Source organism: Petromyzon marinus, chromosome 4, assembly GCF_048934315.1.
Source record: "Petromyzon marinus isolate PM22_M1 ecotype Great Lakes invasive population chromosome 4, UKy_Petmar_22M1.pri1.0, whole genome shotgun sequence".
NCBI classification, from domain to species: domain Eukaryota; kingdom Metazoa; phylum Chordata; class Hyperoartia; order Petromyzontiformes; family Petromyzontidae; genus Petromyzon; species Petromyzon marinus.
In genome coordinates, this window is record NC_133670.1 from 22,516,791 (window position 1) to 22,539,562 (window position 22,772).

At 46.2% G+C, this 22,772-nt stretch overlaps 1 protein-coding gene across 1 annotated transcript; it reads left to right on the top strand.

Moving 5' to 3' along the window:
• Positions 1-246: 246 nt before the first annotated feature.
• On the top strand, positions 247-22,624 carry LOC116938252 (glycerol-3-phosphate dehydrogenase [NAD(+)], cytoplasmic-like). Its single transcript, XM_032945351.2, has 8 exons — positions 247-476; positions 10,233-10,410; positions 14,894-15,034; positions 16,487-16,625; positions 16,828-16,940; positions 17,156-17,389; positions 19,576-19,682; positions 20,278-22,624. Exons 1-8 carry the CDS (start codon positions 433-435, stop codon positions 20,372-20,374), a joined length of 1,053 nt encoding a protein of 350 aa, XP_032801242.2. The 5' UTR covers positions 247-432; the 3' UTR covers positions 20,375-22,624.
• The last annotated feature ends 148 nt before the right edge of the window (positions 22,625-22,772 follow it).

Consider the following 22,772-nt stretch of genomic DNA (forward strand, 5'->3'; position numbering starts at 1 on the left):
CCCTCCGGGTTCAGGTTTTTTTGTACAACTCCGCCCCCTTAGTTAAACCCCGCCCCATGTCTGTTAGGCCACGCCTTCTCTCAGTTAAACCCGCCTCACCGTATGTTAGGCCACGCCTTCTCATATATAAGCCCCGCCCTTTGTTACAGCCCCCGCCTCCCCCCGTTATAAGTTCCGCCCCCTATCATTGCGCCTTCCTGCTATAGGCCGCGCCCCCTGTCATAGGCCCCGCCCCCCTCTGCTATAGGCCGCACCCCCTTATTCAGTCGCTGAGAGCATTACTAGGCGCGCACACGTGGAAGCTCGTGTTGTGCGCGGTGCTGTTGCAGCACGAATGGTGGTGGGGTCGTCAGTGACGCCAGCAGCAGCAGCAACAACAGCAGCAGCACTTTTCCCCTTCTGTGTTACCCGTCGCTCCACCTCGCTCTAGGCATGGCAACTCCCAAGAAGGTGTGCATCGTGGGCTCGGGCAACTGGTGAGTGCACGTCCGTGCGTGTGTTCATGTGCGCACGTCATTTGAACGGACTTGCCCTGTGTGCGAGACGTGCTATTGAAGGGTACACACATTCGTGCACTCAAACAGGCGCCCCCTGGAAACGGAGGCGTGTGTGCCCACGTGCACGCAAATTCTGTACTGTAATAGCCACGTGGGAGTACTCGTCTTGACATGTACACAGATGGGTATATGCGCGCACTTCCAAGTGGAGCGCATACGGACGCGCCTGAGTACATTTCTTCTATATGCACGATCTTTGATACAAGTACGCACACGCGCGCGCGTACACACACGAGTACTTCCCAGTAAACATTGGACGTTGGGCTAACGTTGGTCCACCGGTTACAACACTTGCCAACGTTTGTCCAACGTTAAATGTTTGCCGCGTTACCGCCCATTTAAAATTCGCTCTTAAGCACACACAGTCACGCAAGTTTCACATTGTAACATCGATACACGTGTAAGCACACTCGCTCGTGCGAAACGCACAAATATCAGTATACACACACACACGCGTACACCCACGTATACGCGTGTATGTACTGTGCACGGATAGTGAATGCACGTGTGTACACACACGTGCATTAGCCGAGTGATGAATGGGTGAAAGGCTTGGAGGGTTAAAGAGCCAGCCCCACTACTTGAGTACGTCTTGGTTCTTTCGGTAAAGTCACGTAGAAGGGAAATAATAAAAAATAAAACAGGATAAAATAAATGTTTTATTATTTCCCTTCTACGTTACTTTACCGAAAGAACCAAGAAGATGAATCCCTGCAGTCACGAAAGCTTTTAATCGAAATTTACTTGAGGCCGCTTGAGATAATGTAGGGATGGAGTGCTAGGCTGATTAAACTTTAAAGAGGTCATGTTATACAATCAAGGTTATAAAGAGATAACGCCTTTTTAAGATAATTAACTTTATAGGTTAGATTGCTCGTTTGAGACAAAGGTCCCTGTTTGCAAGAACATCGTCTGGTGAGTCTGGTCTAATTAATTGATGGTACAAACATGTCTCGGTGCGGAAACACAACACAGCCATTCAGAATTGACGCGACAGTGTGGAGACGTCGGTCTACCGGGATAAATACATTACAATAAGTACAAACTACAGCATACATGCTGAAACGTGTGCGGGAATTAAAGTGGTCGCAGGTGAATGGTAGAGGTTGTTGATGGTGAGTGATGGTGTTCGTCATTGGGGTGATTGGTGGATATGGGTTGATGATGGTGATGATGTTAGCCCCACTGGCTCTTAATGAACAGTCGATTAATATGGGCATTATGAGCTGCACGAGCCCCAATGTCCTAGTAGAAATCTAGTCAACCACACATTGTGGCTGTAGACTGATTATATCTGGGCACATGTGGACTGTGGATATGCATTGCGATCATTGCAGACACCCCACAAAAGCTCTCGCCGTGCGAAGCACTTAATTTATGCCCGAGTGGACCGAACATGGCTCATGATGGCGTAATATACCAAATAATGTTAATGTGTGCTTAGAAACTCCCTGTGTAGGTCTGAAGACGTAAATCTGAAACTTGTGGTATCACCAGCTATGAAACGTTACGTATAAGCTATTACATTGAGTGTACCCCACGCACTTAGCACTTGAGGTATCATGCCCTCCCTAACAGTGTTTGAGCTTGGTGATTATGTGCTCTGCTACATGACATGTGTTCAATTGCCAGATTGCCGCAGTTAAATATTTTCCAGCCTCTCGCTTTCCACGTCATATGCCTGCAAGGGCCGTGTACCACACATTGCCTTGCGGTTGATCTCTCAGTCCAAGGTTCACATCCCCAAAACGTGCCCTTCCTTTAATACCCTTGAGAGCATGTGTGGCTTTGTCCGGTCTGCTGCGAAGCCTTGCCTCTATCTTTGCACACTCGTGCTTTAGTAAAGGCTTTGAAACAACTCTGTGAAAGGTTACCCAAATTGCATCTATGCTTTTATTCGTGCATTCAGTACATTTATTATGCTGTACTTTAATGAGCCTTAGCTCTATTTTGCACACTTGTGTGTAATGACGACTTCGACGCACTTGTCCTGAGATGGTTTCTTTATTAAGAAGCTCTGAGCTCTCACACACAGACAGACAGGCCGGTGACCCCACTGCAACAGCTCCGAGTCTCGCACGCATCTCCCTTTGAGACGGTCCGAGGCCACGCTCTCATTCCCGAACCTTCTCGCTGGTTCTAGACCGCTCGCTCTACCAGCAGACTCTACCGTTCTTCTCCGTCAGCTGGCCACGCTCCAATTCTCGATCGTTCCCGTAGCCACCAGTCCATTCGCATTGCAGGCTGACTCCCCTGTCATTACCTCCCGTGGCAACTAGTTCACTCACAATCGTAGGTTGACTTTACTGTCATTACGCTTGCACAACGTACCATATCAACTCTGCAATAACTGTGTGAAAGGTTGCCCAAATTGCACTGCTTCTATTTGTGCATGCAATACATTTATTATGCTGTACTTTAATTAGTTCAACAGGGAGACTCTCCAAACAAAGTCCAAGCGCTCGGGCAGAGGCATCCCCTGCATCTGCAAGCTCCTATTGCACTCCCGATGCAGGCTGTCTTGTCGCTGCGTTGCAGGAGTGCGCCGTCTCTCCATAGGGCCACTTGATCAATATCCAGGCATGCTTAAGTTTCCCAAGCGCCGTGATGAATCGCTGCACCAGCTCCCAGTTGCGTGCGATTGGGGCCCCCTGCACAGTTTCACGGTTGCTGTTAAAAAATAAAGTTTATTGTTTCCCTTTTTAGAATCTTCTCACAGGACCTGCTGCTGCTGCTGCTCAATGTGCAAATGTTTGGAGGGTACAGTATGTGGAATTTCTGAGTGAATTTCCTAAAGTGGGCCTGTTGGCATTGCACTTGTATTCTGTGTTCCAGTAAATGAGCTCTAGAGAGGATGATGTTTTTTTCCATTGGAAGGTTTTTGTCAGGGCGTGGGAAGAAAAAAATGCAAGTACAGTAATCTTGATTTTCAACAGGGTCAGCGTGTTCGTAAACATCGCGTAATGTCGCAATTTGCAGATGTAGTCGCACGGCGAGCTCGCAAGCCGGCCCATGCTGTCGCCCGGCGGAACCGGAGCACGTTCAGTCTTCGCGCTTGGCCTCCCCGCTTTAGGGACCTCGAGCCACGTCCCGTGAATGCACCACTGAGAGGCGGTGCCGTAAGAATGAATAGATCTCCTGTGGACTGCTCTTCAGTCTGATCACGCACATTGTACGAGACCATAAAATCGGTGTAATTTACTATAACTGCAGGACCATACAGCGGGGGTTGCGCTGCTGTACACACAAAGTGACAATCACAGGCTATGCATCCTGGTGAGCTTGATTTACCCATACAGCATACAATCCAATCATTGACAACTGCATAACATCCGCCCCTCATACACACTATAGCCATGTTATTCTCTCAAACTGTACAGAAACCCCCCCCCCCGATACGTTATCTAAAAATACTGCTGGCTCCGTGGCCCTTTCATGTGGCCTCTGAGAGTAAAAAAACAGAATAACACAGATCACGTGAAGGGACTCTCTTTAGTCAGCAGCTGGATCCAGCCGGATGCAGTGGGACCGATCTGATGGTCACAGATGGCTTGTGGTGACTTTTGCACTCCTGCCAGCGCCGGCCTTCTACAGGATCAGCACTGCTCCCGCGGGGCTCAATCCTCGTTTTACTGTTGTCACCCCACGGTTGTGAAATCTGTCATGCGCCCATGCCATGACAGGGTGGTGTTGGGCGGCCATGGCAAGTGCTGGCCGGTGGTGATGGCAGCAATGCCATGGCCAGGGTGTCCCCGGTGGGAGGAAGCGGTTGGGGTCCAGGGGAGGCTGGTTTTTCATGTATTTAATCATTCGCACACTGCATGTGCGAATGATTAAATATTGGAACAAGGTTCGCGTGTTGTCCGAGAGACTCGAAGTAAATTGTGGAACCATCGGAATGATCATACATTGACAGCGTACGACTTGATCGAGGTCATGCCATGCCAACACTGATGCCTCTAGTCCAGGGGTCGGCAAGCAAAATAACAAGAGCCATTTTTTTTTATTCGGTAGAAGACTCGATCTTTCAAGAGCTGCAATGCATGTGCCCTCAAATGACGTCACGAAGCAGTCCTTAAAGAGCCGCGTTCGACTTGTGCAGCTGTGATTCATGACGCTTGTATCACATGACCTTATTTAATGACTTTATCTCCCGTCGGCTTAATCCTCTCGTGCACGTCTTCTCAGAAGCTATTTTGCCAATGGTTGTATTCGATGGATGACCTCTCTTTGAGTCCAGGAAATGGTGTGGCAAAGGGGAAAATAAAATGCCTGCGCTGTCTCAGATCTCCGTGGCCGCCACCATTGTGAAGTGGGGCAGTCACCCAGAAAGATGTTTTTTTTCAGGAACCACAAAACTGCTGCATAATGCAACTCGTGCTCTTGAAAGTAAAATGTGCGTCGCACTGGTTTCCAAAGTCGTAAGGCCACCCAAGTAATCGAGGGAGACATTTCAATTGTGTAAAATGTATTTTAATATCTGCGTATGAAAGAAAATAAGCAAACCATTATTTTGGTGGGGTGTGGAGGGGGGGGGGTGTCCAATTATGGTTAATGTATTAGAGCAAAAAGTTTGGTGATGATGCATTGTGTACACATTGCAGTAAACATACGGTCTGTCTGCATTTCTGTGAATTGCTACCATAAAGCGCAAACAATTCCGCACCTGAATTACAGGGGAGTGACTCAATTTGATGATGACCTTTCCCAGAGATAGATGCCCTCATTTGTATTGTCTCATGCTCTCTGCCAATACTGCAGCACTCGACTGTGTTGTTTCGTGCTGCCTCTGGTTGATCTTTTACAGTCACACAGTTCTACTTTGCAGTCTCATTGGGCACTCGCATGACACACAATAGGGGTGTTGATTGATGGATCGATTACAATACAACAAATCCAATGGTCCGCATTAATAAAGGGGGGAGGGGGCATATCGCAGATCCTGTAACGTGCATGGACCTGATGCCCTGTTTTGCATTGAACTAGCTTGCACACGCGTGCGGTGCATCTGACGAGCTGGTGTGAGTGTCCGTCTGCGCCCCGTGTATATTTAAATCGCAGGACAGTGACTGTCACGCCGCTGAGCAGTAACACGACCCGCCGGGGGGCTGAAAATATCTAAACCCAAACCCACAGTGACATGGTCAGCGCCGCCTTCAACTCCCACCCCGATGGAGGCAAGGTTACGTGCAACGCCATGTGGTTTGGACGGCAGTTGCAGGTCCCTGGCATTGTTTGCACAATATGTTTACTTTAGCAGCACGATTATGTTTAGTTCCAAATTCATTTTACTGGCAAGTAAGTTGCACCGTTTACAGCATCACTTTTTAAAAAGAGTCGCTTGCTTTTTACCATTATCCCATTGTAAGGGCTGCTTCTCAAAGCCCGTGGCATCTTTGATCTAAAGTGCAATTTTAGCCATTATAACAAGAGTTGGATCAAGGAGTGTAACAATGCATCAATCCATTGATTACTGCAATGTCAATTCTTAAGCTTGTGACACGTGCACCCCCTCCTGAATTTAGCAGAGGTTGCCATCTTTCAAATATAACTTTTTCAACCAATCCCCAGGAGGATCGCAGCAGCAGCAATACCGCAAGGGTGGCGCATTCGTCGGTGATGTGTTTGATGGTTTTGATTTCACCACCGTAGCAGCACGCCGATGTTTTTGCGTTTAAAAAAAAACGCCGCCCGGCAGAGCTGGGGGATCTCTGACGATGCAGCCGAGAAGGAAGCCTCTCGTGGTGGTTACGAATGCCCCAAGTGTGCTGCGACTTGATGCCTGCCTTGAGTTTCCCAGCACCACTCACGGTTGGACCTGGACAACTGGGCACATGTGTGTGCTACACATGCGTGCCCTTCACTACTCTCGTTTGTGTCCTGGAAGGTGAATGCGTTCGCTGAATTCGCAGGCCGTAATTGTGTTTCGTTTATTTCTTCATCTGTGTGGTTATATCAGCTTGGTCAGTAATTGGTCGGACACTATGCAACTCACTGTCATAATACAGGAGTGTGTGCCCTGAAATGTGCAATTGAAATTAATGCTTCCCTCATCATCTATCAATTAACTGCAGTGGTCATAGTGATCTCGAATGTTGGTCAGAAATAAAGCTCTTAGTTGTACTTCTTAAAATTTCTCAGATTTTCTTCAGAACAATACTGCTTAGTGTTTTTAGGCAAGAGCTGATGGACAAGTTTATACTCGGGCAACATTACGAAACAAAAATAGCAAAAGATATTTAAGTAAAAATGCGTGCAGCCACTTAACAGAAATGTTTAATCAACTTTGTTCTGTGATGGCCTTTTGTATATACGTACTTGTTCTGCACAGCTACTTAAAAAATGTGTCTTGAGTTGAAAAACTAATCGAATACAAGACTTACTGTATATGAAACATTGATCAAAAGGGGTCAAACATTTACTACACTACTTTATCTGAACACAACAAAAACAAAGCTTTTTTTTTGGGTTTTGGCAAATAACTTTTGGTTTGTTGGTTTGTGCGTAAGGCACTCGCAGAGTGTTGGTCATCAACCAAGACCAAGAGTGCAAGAGGCAGGGTGAGGGGGTCATCGATGCGGCTTGGCCTACTTGGCGACAAGCATCCTTCAGTCGCCCTCTCTGGAAAATAAAATCGCGGCCAGAAAAATCCCTACAATAAAACAATCGTAGATTTGAAGCTTTCGTGACTGCAAGGATCCATACCCTTTGGTTCTATTCGGTAAAGTCACGTAGGTAAAAATAAAATAACAAAAAATCACGACGTTTTGGCCACGACACAAGTGGCCTTCATCAGGTGAAGGGACCGGATTGTCCAGAGGACAGCGTTGGAGTGAAGACAGCCAAGCCCAGGTCGCGTCCTTTAAGCTGTGTGGGAGGAAACAAAAAACGCTTTGACAAAGGAATTAGCATAAAATGATGTACTGGACCGGCACGGTGGGGGGGGGGAGTTTACATAATGTTGGTGTGAAGGTAAATAAGCTGCTGTGAAAATTTGGGATACCACTACTTGAAAAAATATACTGTATCATTGAAAATTAGTTTAATGTTTGGTTTGATTTAGAACATCTTTCCAATGATTGCTTAATTTGAAACCATCCTCTCGGTTGAAATTGTGCCTGTGTTTGTAAATCTGAATTGCCTCGTGGAGTAATAAAACAATCGGCATGTTAATCAGTAATTATTCAAACGTGGGGCCTGAAAGTATTGGTGCAATAATTAAACGTGTTATTCATGGCCATTCAGTTTAACTATTAAATCATTAATGCCTTACGAGCATAAATTTAACAGTCACATGACACGCATGCATTTGACACTTGATTCGATGCACGCATTTTGAGCTTGAAGAATCAACAAGTGTTCACTCCACATCGCACCTCCGATTTAGCACGGTTGGCTACGTGTGGTGCGAAATAAATTCTACATATATACTCTGGTACATCTTCGGTCCCATATCTAATAGTCATTCAGCCAAACTTTAACCGAGTGAGAACCCAGTGAGATGTAATATCGCAACCCTTTTGCAGGAAAGATCTTCATCGGTGTTAACTCCGTTGAGAGATAGCTCGCTGGTTTATAGCCCTGCATTGCTTCACTGCCAAGGCAAGGTTAGTGAAAGAGGGGTGGGACAAGGGTGTTGCAAAATAAACAAACCATAAAGGCCCTTTTATGTATAACACATGCTCACAAGAGATAGTTTTCAGTTTGGCTTGCATTTTAGCGGAGTTATTCACAACTGTGCCTGCATTGTACCCTAAAATGTAGCTCTTATGAAAGGAATTGCCAACACCTGTTCTTTCATAAGATTAATGTGTGCCCAATAGTGGCATGTTAGGAAGCATTGTACTTTTCACACCCTGCTAATGGCACTTATTGACATTGAAATTCAACTCAAGGGTTGCCTTGTTAAAAGCAATACATGGTAGATACAAATTGATCCTTATGAAATTTTCACTGATGAACCATAACCTCCATACCCAATTACCACAGTTCTAATATGAATAACAATGTTTTAATATGCCAACAGGAATCCCTTAAAATGCATTGTCCTCTTTTGCACATAGAGGCATGGGAATTACAATGGCATGCAGACATTTACTTAAAAACATAGCATTTTATGAGAACTTGAAATATTTTACAGAAGTGAATTTGAGTCGAGCCAAATTGTTACATGCATTATTTATACTGCAACGACATTCTGCGTGACATTACACGACCGCATGATTTTTCGAGTGACATTTGTTTAAAATAAGCGTGCGATTCTCAATCGCAGCGGTAGTACTCGTGCATGACGGTACGCTACTGTGCCAGCAGGTGCTGCTCCAATGACGACCTCCACATCGGCCCGAACAGGCAGACCGGGCAGCCACACACCCGTATACATTACTCCTCGTGATTTAAATTTATCCAGCGGGGCCTCCTCAAGCTGCAACCCCAGCCTCTAAGCCCATAAGATGAGGAATGGTCTCGGTGCCTTTTAAAGTCACATCATATGTGCTCGCTATGTCTGTTTTAAAAGGCCAGAGTTATAAGTGGGTACATGCACAGTTGCGAATGTGACACACACCGCATGCCCCACCCATGTCAGGGTAGGTTAGATTGTGGATGAAACTACTGATCGGTATAGTATTACAACGCCTATCCAATATTGCTGGTAAATACTCAGGTATATTAATAAACGTGTGGAGGTTTAATCTCATAATGGAAATAGAATATAATCTGTAAAGCACTAGGTCATTCAGATCAATATAATGTACTTGTGTAGCTTTCCCAACCCTGCTGCTGATGTTCAGTAATGCAAAAAACATTTTGGGGTTTGCCCAGAAAATGTTGCTTGCATGCACTTGCCTGGAAGGCCCATTGATTGATGAACACAATGTAACTTATTGCAATTAAGCGAATGCCTTACCTCTGCATCCCCCCCCCCACCCCCTACAGCATTTATTTAAACAAAACACGTCCTGGAACAGTTTAGAATGCGACCTGCACAATAAAATAACCGGTGACATTTTCAATCTCTCATGTGAGTGTTCACTTTTTAACCAAATGTATGCCGCCAAGGGCCTGTGGAGGGGAGCTTATACAAATCGGTGTCCGTGTGCCGGTTCAAATAGGCACGTGTGCATGGCCACCTTGCGAGTGATTCCAGAACCGGCTATGGTGCCTTGCCCGCCCCCCCCCCCCCCCGATTTCTTTCACTTTTAATAATCGGCCGTGAGTGCAGCATCAGCCATCGAGTAATATGTATGGACATGCTGGGTGGCCCCTTTGTTTTTGTTACAGTTTTTTACACAGGCAAATTGTGCGTGTGCTTTGCTTGTCAAGAGTGGTTTTTGGTGTGGTAAGCAAATGCTCTTCGATGCACAGAGTGTGTTTACGAGTGTGCTTTGGGGACCGGTAGCACAGCGGTTCACATACTGCACTACATATCTTTTGCCATGTACAGCTCTCTTTGATATCTGAGCATACCCTGGGCTGCCTCCCAAATCAACTTTGCCTTTAATTGGTGCCTGGTGTATAGCGTAAACATCAGCACTCGGGAGACAAAAGCAGAAGGGCTTTGTACTTGCCCTAATACCATGCCTGCAGTAATAGTTGCTCATTAATATACATTCACTAACCACGATCAATTAAGCTAAGTGAACAATGTCGTTGTTTGTGTGCGTGTTCCTGCAGGGGCTCGGCAATTGCAAAGATCGTGGGCGCCAACGCAGCAGCGCTGCCTCAATTCGACTCAAAGGTGCGCATGTGGGTGTTCGAGGAAGAGGTGGGCGGACGCAAGCTGACCGAAATCATCAACACTGAGCACGAGAACGTCAAGTACCTGCCGGGACACAAGCTACCCGCCAACGTGGTACGCGCATATATACACGCGCGCAACGCGCCCCCTGCAAACGCTGTGCTCGCAGGGTGCATTGCAAACGGGCACACACTTGTGCACCAAGCATGGTGCATTCATTCATTCGCCCTTGCTTGTGTGTACAGTTTTACACACAGCAAGGTGTGCATGTGCCTTTGATTGCATGCACGGCAGCGTGCATTCACCCTTGCTGGCACACGCACACATACACGGTATATGGTCCTTTGTTTCCCTATAAGTTAAGTCAGCAAGGGACAGTATTAAACATCTGGCTGAAATAACACATGGCCAGGAATAAGTGCACGGGTCACAAGGCCAAAGGTACAAATGGGACCCAGTGCGGCTGTGGGTGCGAGAGGCGACAGGAGTGCAAGGCATTCCATGCGCGTATTGCTGGCGTAAAAAGCACAAACCCGAGGTCACCTTTGCGAAAGGGCCTCGTGTCATTGAGCTCTGACCTGGTGTTTTCTACACAGCCAAAATGGAGCGCCTATCACAACTGGGAGCCAATAGCTGATCCGGCTCCCCCCCCCACCCCCATGGTGCGAGACAAGGGTGATGAGTGTTACGACATGTGCCACTGCACACATGTTTTTGTTTAAGAAGGAATTGGCAAGGCGTGAGCGTCATTGTGCTGGCTTGATTTTTGGACGACTGATATTTCAATTGGCGATTGGTTGACCCCAGCTGGCCTTACAGCTGGCCATTGATCACTTGCACTACTTCTGCTTTTGGGGTCATGATGATAAAGAAACAATTTCCGTCGTTGGTGACATTTTTCAGTCGTTAATACTGGCTTGAAACAAAGAAAACAATGTTAGGTTCTTGCCCGGTGAATTATTTTTGGACAATTTATTCAATAACGGGTGGCGCAACAGTAGTCGCAGTACACGCTCTGCTATGCACCCGGTGAGCTCAGTTTGCCTCCTGACCGTGGCCAATGACATCTTAACCGATCCCGGCCTCCACACCTCTGCCCTTCATCAACCCATACCGACGTGCATGGTGAAGTATGGTCAAACAGTCTCCAACACCCACATGGCAACGGGAGGCCTTCATCCAGCAGTAGATTGACAAAGGGCCGTAAACCATTATTGTTGTATATTAAGTAGCGACAAATTACATTAGTTGTAAGTAATTTTATCACACAGGAATTTTCGTTGGACATGACTTTGAATCCTGTTTTAATCTCTCTAAGTTTTTTATTAACTTTGCTTTGAGGCTGTTTTTTTGCATTGCTTCCTACCTTCATCTATTACATACAGTGAGGGAAAAAAGTATTTGATCCCCTGCTGATTTTGTACATTTGCCCACTGACAAAGAAATGATCAGTCTATAATTTTAACGGTAGGTTTATTTGAACAGTGAGAGACAGAATAACAACAAAATCCAGAAAAACGTATGTCAAAAATGTTATAAATTGATTTGTGCTCCTAATCTCAGCTTGTTACCTGTATAAAAGACACCTATCCACAGAAGCAATCAATCAATCAATCAGATTCCAAACTCTCCACCATGGCCAAGACCAAAGAGCTCTCCAAGGATGTCAGGGACAAGATTGTAGACCTACACAAGGCTGGAATGGGCTACAAGACCATTGCCAAGCAGCTTGGTGAGAAGGTGACAACAGTTGGTGCGATTATTCGCAAATGGAAGAAACACAAAAGAACTGTCAATCTCCCTCGGCCTGGAGCTCCATGCAAGATCTCACCTCGTGGAGTTGCAATGATCATGAGAACGGTGAGGAATCAGCCCAGAACTACACGGGAGGATCTTGTCAATGATCTCAAGGCAAGAAAACAATTGGTAACACACTACGACCGTGAAGGACTAAAATCCTGCAGCGCCCGCAAGGTCCCCCTGCTCAAGAAAGCACATATACATGCCCGTCTGACGTTTGCCAATGAACATCTGAATGATTCAGAGGACAACTGGGTGAAAGTGTTGTGGTCAGATGAGACCAAAATGGAGCTCTTTGGCATCAACTCAACTCGCCGTGTTTGGAGGAGGAATGCTGCCTATGACCCCAAGAACACTATCCCCACCGTCAAACATGGAGGTGGAAACATTATGCTTTGGGGGTGTTTTTCTGCTAAGGGGACAGGATAACTTCATCGCATCAAAGGGACGATGGACGGGGCCATGTACCGTCAAATCTTGGGTGAGAACCTCCTTCCCTCAGCCAGGGCATTGAAAATGGGTCGTGGATGGGTATTCCAGCATGACAATGACTCAAAACACACGGCCAAGGCAACAAAGGAGTGGCTCAAGAAGAAGCACATTAAGGTCCTGGAGTGGCCTAGCCAGTCTCCAGACCTTAATCCCATAGAAAATCTGTGGAGGGAGCTGACGGTTCGAGTTACCAAACGTCAGCCTCGAAACCTTAATAACTTGGAGAAAATCTGCAAAGAGGAGTGGGACAAAATCCCTCCTGAGATGTGTGCAAACCTGGTGGCCAACTACAAGAAACGTCTGACCTCTGTAAGTGCCAACAAGGGTTTTGCCACCAAGTACTAAGTCATGTTTTGCAGAGGGGTCAAATACTTATTTCCCTCATTAAAATGCAAATCAATTTATAACATTTTTGACATGCGTTTTTCTGGATTTTGTTGTTGTTATTCTGTCTCTCACTGTTCAAATAAACCTACCAGTAAAATTATAGACTGATCATTTCTTTGTCAGTGGGCAAACGTACAAAATCAGCAGGGGATCAAATGCTTTTTTTCCCTCACTGTAAGTAGAATGTACAGTACTGTACAAAGCTGATGTAATAACCTATTGCTCCATTATTTATATCGCCAAAATAACACCCGTTCCACTGTCTCGCTGTATATAACTGCATGTTTTTCACATTCAACTCTACTTTTGTTGGATTTGCTATTTGTTTTGTTGTGTAGCCAACGAAAATAATATGTACTTGACCTATATACTTTACATACATATCAGTCAGATATTGTATATGTAAACGTTAACTGCAATATGTGGTGTTGCACGTGTGTGTGTAACCATCAGTAATGGGGACCTTAATAGGTTCTTGCTAATCGCACTCACCCCACAACGGTCTGTTGTTAACACCATAGGGGGTCTATTTGTGTGTCCGCCCTGTAGGAATGTCATTGTAGTGCAGTGTCTGTGTGGACACGTGATCGCTGTCCAGCACTTGTTGCCCAGTATGACTCTTGTTTCAGTGTGTGCCTGGGCATGTGATGTTTTCCCGTGTTTGAACTGGAATGCGGCTGCATTGCCGCGTGTGTGTATGTGGGGAACGGGCAGCGTCCTGCGCTGCCAACCCAGCGACCCGAGTTCAATTCCCGCTCACGGCCAACACCTGTGATGATTATTTGAACCGGTCCTGGGCCTCCCCTAGGTCGATTCGGCCTCAGCACACATTGCCAAGAGGTAGACAAAGGCGCCCCGGTGTGGTGCTGCCCCCCCAATCCCCTCGTGTACCGTGCCGGCCTTCATAGGTGCCCGCTAACAGCACTTGCCCCAACAGTCTGGTAAAGGCTATATGGGGGGGGGGGGGTTCTTTGTATATACCCATGCAGTCACATACCCGACGCATGAATGCGAATGTGCGCGCCAAGGTTGCTCGCCACTGGGTTACTATGAACCCACTGCGATGTTGCACACGCAGGCGGCCCTCGTGCTAAAGTTCATGAGCAGTGAGTGTCGCCTTGACATTGACATCGGTGATGCATTTATTATTTCGGATTTGATTGCGTTCCAGGTGAGGCCACGGTAGCATGAAATGTATTGATGCCTTTTTCTCTTAACGGATGATAACAGCCTAACCTTGATCAAATGTGTGAATTATGGCCCCAAAATAAAACTACCAAAGAACCAAATTACCTATTGTAACTGTATACATTTCTAGGTAATGGTAAAAGCTTTTAAATTTTACTGTTTTCTAATGTAAAAAGCCAGCTGAATGTTGTGGTTCTCATTGTAACAACCTCAAATAGAAATACGGGACAGTTTATAAACTGACTTCTAAATATGAATATATAAAACCTGACGGTCAATAATAAAATTTTCGATCCTAAATGGATAACTTAACTTAAAACAGCACTCATTCTCTCAAAGGCCAAATAAAAAATATACCAAATGACATTTGTGTTTTTCTTCCATTTGGAGTTGATTCAATCCATTATTCATCGGGACTGATAAAATAAACACCACTTTTATTCAAAGTCAATACTGGTTGTCTGAACAGACTGGTCATTGCCATCGGAATATAGAAATTCCACCAATGCCTCCGACATGAGCACCATCCAATATTCATTTAAAACATGGGGGTATGGTTTTTTTTTTTGTTTAAACGCTGTTCAGGTTTGGTGCCCGTGAGTCGACTGTCAGAATCACAATCTCCTTTTAGACTGGAGGAATCTGAAGAGCTACGAAGCTTTTTTCACAGACGTCGCGCACCCCTCCGCATTGAAATTGGTCACGAGCCTTTTGTGCGTCACCCCGGCAGGTCGCGGTGGCGGACGTGGTGGAGGCGTCTCGCGGCGCAGACATCTTGGTGTTCGTGGTGCCGCACCAGTTCATCACGCGCCTGTGCGACCAGATCGCGGGCCACATCGCGCCCGGCGCCATCGGCATCTCCCTCATAAAGGTGCGTCGCTCATGCCCGCACGTGGGCCGCAGCTCACTCGGATGAGCGATGGGCGTGGAGCGCAAGGCGGCAGGTGGCAATATTTCTTCGCGTGTTCTTCTTATTCTGCCAATGACATCCCAATGTCGGGCAGGGACCTCCGCCAGTGTCGTACCACCTCCATCCAAGATATATCACCACCTCCGTCCACTGCGCTCCTTCAAATCTTCTCCTCTTATCCCGCCGCCTATTTTTCTTTCTCCCTGTCTTTCTCCATCCCTCCAATTGGCCTCCATTCTGTTAATTAATCTCACCCAACTGTCATCTGATGTCCAAGCAAGATACCCTGGCCATCTCCATTTGAGTTTTATATTACATAAGCCTGCAGGACAGTTAGAGTAGCATATAAGGATTAAGAAACACATTTGAATTATGCATTTGGGTAGGGATTAATAACAGATCATGGCTTAACATTGCATTAAGATATTCTTGGTTCTTTCGGTAAAGTCACGTAGAAGGGAAACAATAACCGAAAGAACCAAGAAAATGAATCCCTGCAGTCACGAAAGCTTTAAATCAAAATTGCATTAAGATTTAGAAAATATGATTAACTGAAGAATAGTGTTAAGATGCTATTCGATAAAGGACCTTACTTTAAAGTCTATGGGTGGTATATTTTGGGAATCCTGGTGTTCGGTCAGTGAAGGTTTGTCATTGGTGTTTGAGGGAATGATTGCTTGCACCAGGGTTGTGTGTTCAAGGACTAGGAGTAAACTTAGTCTGTGCTTTGGAAGGGGTAATGGGTGTGATAAGTTTAGGGCTTTGATGGGTAGGGTTGGAGGTCATCCTAACGTCATGAAATATTGTATTAAGGCTTACTTTAGTCACACGGCTAGGCTTTAGGGTTAGAGATATATATAACATGTTATTTTGAGGTGTTGGTAGTTAATCACTTGAGTAAAGCTCATACTACATGAAATGCAACAATTATTTTGTTGGGGCTCCATCTGTCTGAACAAGTGCATTTTTTTATGGTTTGGCTTTTACCATCCCTTCACAGGACTTAGCACTGACACACAAGTTCTCAAAGAACTCGCGGTCGGCTCTTCAGTGGCGTAACGATCCTGCATGATTGACTCTTATCTCATCCTCTTTGTCCAATGAAGCGGTCCGTGGTTTCATCTGTTGTTGGAATGTAAATGGGATGTGCGGAAAACAGGTTTTTGCTTTTTTTGTACTGAATGCAGTGGTTTAGGTCGAGCTGATCGCTTCTGGTAGGTTACGAGCAGTTTCTCATTGTTGAGGTGGCTCCTGTGATGTGGCTAGTACCTGTGCCGGCCACGCCATCCCTCCGTGCATCGCACTTGCCTGCATAGTTGATCGCTAGCGGCATTCGCCCCGAACATCCCCTGTGCGGGCTATTCGGGGGAATCCATTGTCTTCGGTTGTTTGCATGTGTCTGTGTTTTGACAGGGAGTCGACGAGGGTCCGGAGGGACTGAAGCTGATCTCCAACATCATCCGGGAGAAGCTTGGCATCGACATGAGCGTGCTGATGGGGGCCAACATCGCCAACGAGGTGGCCGACGAGAAGTTCTGCGAGACCACCATCGGTACGAGCAACGCATGCCAGAGTTGCTGTCCTCCGATTAGCACGGTTGGCTGCGTACGGTGCGAAAGAAGTTCTACGTACACACATTAATACGTGTCCGCCCGTGCCAAGTGCGTGCGCTGCGCACCCATGGGCTCGCGGAGCCGCGTTATATTTACCCTTGGCCCCACGAGTGAGAGGAATGCTGACTCGTGTCGCCGCAGGAAGCAAGAACCGAGCCAATGGACTCCTGCTCAAGGAGCTGATGCAGACGCTCAACTTCCGCATCACGGTTGTGGAGGAGGCCGACACGGTGGAGCTCTGCGGAGCTCTCAAGGTGTTGATTTTATTATCATGTTCGTGTCCAATGCATAGGAAGGCTGGTTATTCGCGAGCTTACTCCACTTATACGCGGGGGGGAAAAAACCATGGATCATTTGGAAAAATAGGGCCGCTTGTAAGGGTCCGCGAAAACTATATCTCCTGTGGAAAATAGGAGTTGTGGGTAACAGGATAACAGATTAAAAGAGTTCTCCTACACACGGCACGCAGAACATCGTGGCGGTGGGCGCTGGCTTCTGCGACGGCCTGGGCTTTGGGGACAACACGAAGGCGGCCGTCATCCGACTGGGCCTCATGGAGATGATCGCCTTCGCCAAGCTCTTCTGCAGCGGCACCGTCACGTCGGCCACCTTCCTGGAAAGCTGCGGCGTTGCCGACCTCATCACCACCTGCTACGGCGGCCGCAACCGCCGTGTGGCCGAGGCCTTCGTGGTCAAGGGCAAGGTGCGCCATGTTGTGCCACCCTGATGGATGAGGGTCACGGCGTCTTCTGTGCGTGCGAGGCGGGGAGGGGGTGGTCTGCCGATTGTGCCATCTTATTTGTTTAACACGTAAGAAGGCTTTCGTGACCAATATTATTCAGAATAAAGGTTTTTTGGGTTAGATCGCGTTATTTATAAATGTGTCGCAACCCTCCACCACCCGACACGGCCAATCAGTAAACAATGTGTCACGTTGACAAAAGACAAAATAGTTCACTACTTTAGCCCACCGGTGTGTTGAATAGTGAATCCACAACATTTACATTTTTTGAGTTTGACGTTTCGCTGGTAATTACATCCAGCATCATCGGGCAATTTTCTAGAATAGTGAAACCCTCCACCTGTTCCAGGTCTTAAATAGAACAGCAGGGTGACGTCATCAATTAACCCAATCAGGTGCAGAGATCAGAGGCGGAGAGGGGGGGGGTTATTCCATTTGCAGTTTTATTCCATTTGCGCTATCAAAGCGTGCATTCGAATCTCTCGCAAAATGGTGTATCACGTGTGACATTAAAGAACGGCCCACAGAAGCATGTCGCAGAACTACCCATGAAATCCCTTTAAGAGACCTTTTTTTTAAATCCACACTCTAACTCGCCTGGTATACATGAGGTTGTATGTTCGATCCCGACCCCTGCTGTATATTTGGAGTTTGCATGTTCTCGCCGCTGTCGTGTGGATTTTTGTCCCGGGTTCTCCAGTTTTTCCCTCGACATTTAGAATCAACATCACGGCGTTTTAGAGTATTTGGCTGCTATAAATTTCCACGTGAAAAGCCACTTCGTTGAGCTATCATTTTTGGCCAGGTCACTCTTGAAAAAGAGCTATATAGCTCAGTAGATGGACCTCACCTGGTAAAATAAAAAAATATACATTTATAGATTACTATGGGGTGCACTTTCCCACATGTCCTGCGACAGAGAAATGTTTGTTACGTGGCAGCAAGTGATGTTTTTAAATTCTTAGAGCTCGAATTTGGCCAAACGAAGTTATAACCAAATTTGATTTTGGTGGTTTTCTGCGCAGCCATCGATGGTAACCTTATTCCAGAGCCTAGGGTTAGTGCTCGTATCTTTCATACATTTCTTTTCCACTCCCATCCCACCATGAACTGAAATCGGTCTGCTGCGTTTTTTTTCCTTTCAAAGCAACTAGCTGTTTGAGGGGTCCAGTCCCATGACTAGGAATAGTCTCAGGACCTAATCTAAGAGAACATGTTTAATTTTCGGATTTGTATTTTTTCTTGTTTGTACATTTTGTATGACAGATCTCACCTTGCTTAAGGCACTTGCTGACTCGGTGTGCTATCACCTGGCTTTGAAGTTTGTTGATTAATAGATGAGTTGCTAAGCACATGGCAATAACACCTGTGTAATGCAAATTAGTTAGCAACAAAAGAGAGCCAGAGTAAGGCTAGTGGATGTTATTAATAATCTTAGACTTTAGTTAAAATGTATTTACTTAGAAATCGAGTGACGATAAGAAATGATAGTGATAAATTATCCAAAGTAAAAAAAGATCATTGCTCCATCATCAGATGAGTCGGCTTTTCCCCGCGAACGGGCGAGTGGAATCGCCCGAGGCATGCCGACCACGTCCTCGAAATCGAAGGCAGCATCGAGATGCGCAGTGTCAGAGATCACCAACTTGGAGTTCCCTCCTCAATCAACCACGTGTGCCCATGGCCAGCAGCCTGCACACTGGTCCTGGAGGACGAGGCTCGCAAGAATATTTGTCTGGGCCTGTACTCAATAACACAAGTGATCTACCTCACCCTCCAGAGCAGTGGGAACCGTCCTATGGTGTTGCTCACCATGATAGGATGAAATTTGGTGGAGTAAAATACAAAAAAGAATAAGAGACGCATCGTGGCTAAAGCGCACTACGCAACGGACTTGGCGACCCAGCTAACGTAAGTGGCGAGTGATGTCTGAACTGGTCCTGGGCTTTCCCACCCTATTACCTTCATCACCCCCCCCCCCCCACCCACTGACCATCATGGTGAAATACGATCAAACGACCCAGGCGACCCACACTGCGTGAGGGGGCCTTTCTCCAGCAGCGGATTGACAAAGCACCGCAAAACCAAAAAAAACGAGGACAAGTGAGAGCTGTATGTGTATGGATGAGCTGTGCTTGTGCTTACAGAGTATAGAGGAGCTGGAGAAGGAGATGCTCAATGGACAGAAGCTACAGGGCCCACAGACCTCAGCGGAGGTGCACCGCATCCTCAGCACCAAGGGACTCGTGGACAAGTAAGCAACGCATGGCCCAGACCGGACACCAGTGGGCAGGGTTTCTCACACGCTTGCTTCGTGTAAGAGCCACGAGCAAGTGTAACGATACATTGATTCATCGGTTATTTTTTATTATTCTACAGTGTAAAAAAACCGCTTGTTTAAGAGCCAGTGTGCATCGTATCTGTTGTATGTAGTGGGTTTACATCACCCCTGGAGCCACTAGAGGTACAGTACTATTCACTCCAAGAGTAAAAAAAACTATTCTTGTATATAAACAGAACTCTGAATTGTGACAAACGGCGGTGAAGCCTTACACTAACAATAAGCACATTTCTAGAATCTATACATTTGCAGCTGTTTAAGCTGTGCAATTTTAAGAATAAATCCACTCGTGTTCTGGTTACGGGTGGATTATTACAATGCAGGATCGTGAGAGAGACGGTGGTGGCTAGGGGAGGCCTTCATCAAGCAGTGGCTTATCCATGATTTTAAGAAGAGTATTTAAAGCATTTAGATCAGGGATTCAAGTATTGAGGTGATGGCTTTCCTGTGCACCAAGGTTGATTATTTGAGTTTTTAGCCTGAGAAAGTGCCATTGTTTGTGCGGCAGGTTCCCGCTGTTTACAGCCATCTACCAGATCTGCTACGAGGGCAAGCCTGTGAAAGAGTTCACCAAGTGCATGCAGAGCCACCCCGAGCACATGTGAGAAGACCTCGCGGCGCAGGAACCCAGCGGTCTCGCCCAGCCTGCACAGCGTCATACACAGCTCGCAACCGCACTCGCATTGGCACGGACACACGCACGCATTCACAAGTGCGTGTGTGCGCGCGTTCACATGTGCGTGCAAATTCTCATGCCAGCATGCCAATCTGAGGATGCAGTGGACAGTCCCACTTATCATCTCCCAATGAACATAAAGCAGAGGTCCATCTCCACCACTGTCAATTAAACACAAGCAGGCAACGAGACTTTAACGGCTCATTTCGTTGGTTGGAGTGGCATGAATAGATGTGTACAGTGAATACACAGCAGAGAAATCGCATTTTAACATGCCACTTTTAATTGCGTACTAAACAAGATAGAACCTTTGCAGTAAAGAAATTGGTGCCAATTTCATGAATGACATTTTACAACATCCTGATGCATCACGAAATTAGTTCAGGTGTAGCATTTATACATGCACAGTAGTGTGGATGCCCAGTGCCGACATTTTAAAGTAATGTAATCGGACATGTAAGCAGACATCTGTGAATTAAATTCACAGCCCTTGGATGTGAATTTTCCTTGGATAATGCATTTTGGTCAGGCTTTGTAAACAGTATCGTTTGAAACACAAACTTACCATCAGCTTGAAAGTGACGTTTAAGCCAGTTAAGGAATTAATTTCCAATGTTTCTCCAGTTTGTCTTGTTAAATGATGTATATACATTCATGTGTATGGTGGATATCTAAAAAAATTATATCATGTGTACCAAGTGTTAGGACTGAAACACTGTCAGAGAGCTGTATCCAGGTGGTGTTTTGCCAACGTTAACATTCAGGTTTACTCAACAAATTTGCTGCTAAATATAATTACAGAGGACGTGGCTACAAATAAAGGAGGCCTGCACAACATCAGGCTGCCAGGGTCGTCTCTGCCCTCGCAAATATGGAACGTACCACTGAAGGTACATTGAATATAAAATGCCATACAGAACTATTAAAATAACAAGTGACCTCTGGCACACTCTGCAAAGAGGTTTATTGCAAATAAGATGCAAAGGTTCTACTCGCATGCGCCAGCTCGTGTTGTAGATTGCGTCGGGCCAATCTGACCCCCACGTCGCATTACAATGTTGCCACTAACAGACAACCGCAGCTGCCTGTCGTTATTAACGGGTGCCTTGCAAATTACTGTGTGCAAAAGCGAAATTCTTTGTGCCTGACAGCCGAATGCTTGAACTGTGATTCGGAGGTTGGATCGTAGCAAGAGTCGTAACGTGACTTGTCCTCGCTTCTTCCCTCGCTGGCACACCATGCAGTGTGGGGGGGGGTCTTGGCCAGTGCCCAGGTTCTGGTCCTCCCACTCAGCCGTTGGGCCATTTCGGACTATGGGGGATGAGCTCCTGCCCAGAGTTGTTCTGTACCTCGGAAAAATCCAAATGTCAACTCGAAGGCTCTCCCCGTGTCTGGCTTGGGTGCTACAGTTGAATGGCAGCGATTTGCGTTGGGCACAGTGACTGACGGGGAGGGAATTTCAAACCGCAGTTTTTTCCACATGTTTTGAGAAGTGAAAATGCCATGTAAAAGTTTGAATGCTATAAAAGTTAATGCGCATTAAGGGCATATACAATATACATGCTTGTATTTTCCTGTACGCAAAATATTGTCAGAACCCCGGTGACAATGGTTTATAGTTTTCTCACTCTGGCCTAAGCTGACCGCTGCCCTTAAAAGTTTCACTTTCCACATGGAGTGCCAGCCCGTGGAGATGGACAGTGGACCTTTTAACGTGGGTGCGGACGCATGGACAGGCGAGTCGAGGTGAAGAAGACGCAAGCTCTGGAGCATTGCTATTTTTCTGCCAAGCGGCTGCATGCTCCAGGGAAGGTGCTGATGGTCTGCATGACCACCGACCAGTCTTTATCTGCTTCAACGCGCACAACTCTTAATGTAGGGTATTGAAAAATAAGATAATTTAAAAGTTGGCGCAAATGCCCGAGTTGCTCAATGTGGGCAATCGGGTTAATGGAGTGGGCCTCCTTTATTTAAATTTCACAAAATGCTGATGCAATTTAGTGTTTGGGTTATTGTGTAAACAGTTGATTTGAAATCATTTTCTGTTTGCCTTGTCAAGTTGTGCAATGCTGATTAAAGCCTATTTTAAACAATGTGATTTTCTCAATTTAGACACGAAGCTGTGTGTAGTTCACATTACATATTTGTGACATGTGTAAATAAAAATAATGAAGTGCCATTTTGAAAGATGTATGTGCTGTTCAATGCACAGGGCTTAAGTTCAGCCGGGAAAATATTTCTGCTCCCAGCACACCACATCCAGTATACTTCTAATAATGTACCTACTCGAGTCGACTAGGGACTCGTAAAATATTCAGTGAAACATT

Coding starts and splice junctions, on each gene's coding strand:
- LOC116938252 (XM_032945351.2), top strand. CDS start 433: ATGGCAACTCCCAAGAAGGTGTGCATCGTGGGCTCGGGCAACTG. Junction 16,941..17,155: donor AGCTCTGCGGAGCTCTCAAG/GTGTTGATTTTA, acceptor CACGGCACGCAG/AACATCGTGGCGGTGGGCGC. Junction 17,390..19,575: donor CCTTCGTGGTCAAGGGCAAG/GTGCGCCATGTT, acceptor TTGTGCTTACAG/AGTATAGAGGAGCTGGAGAA.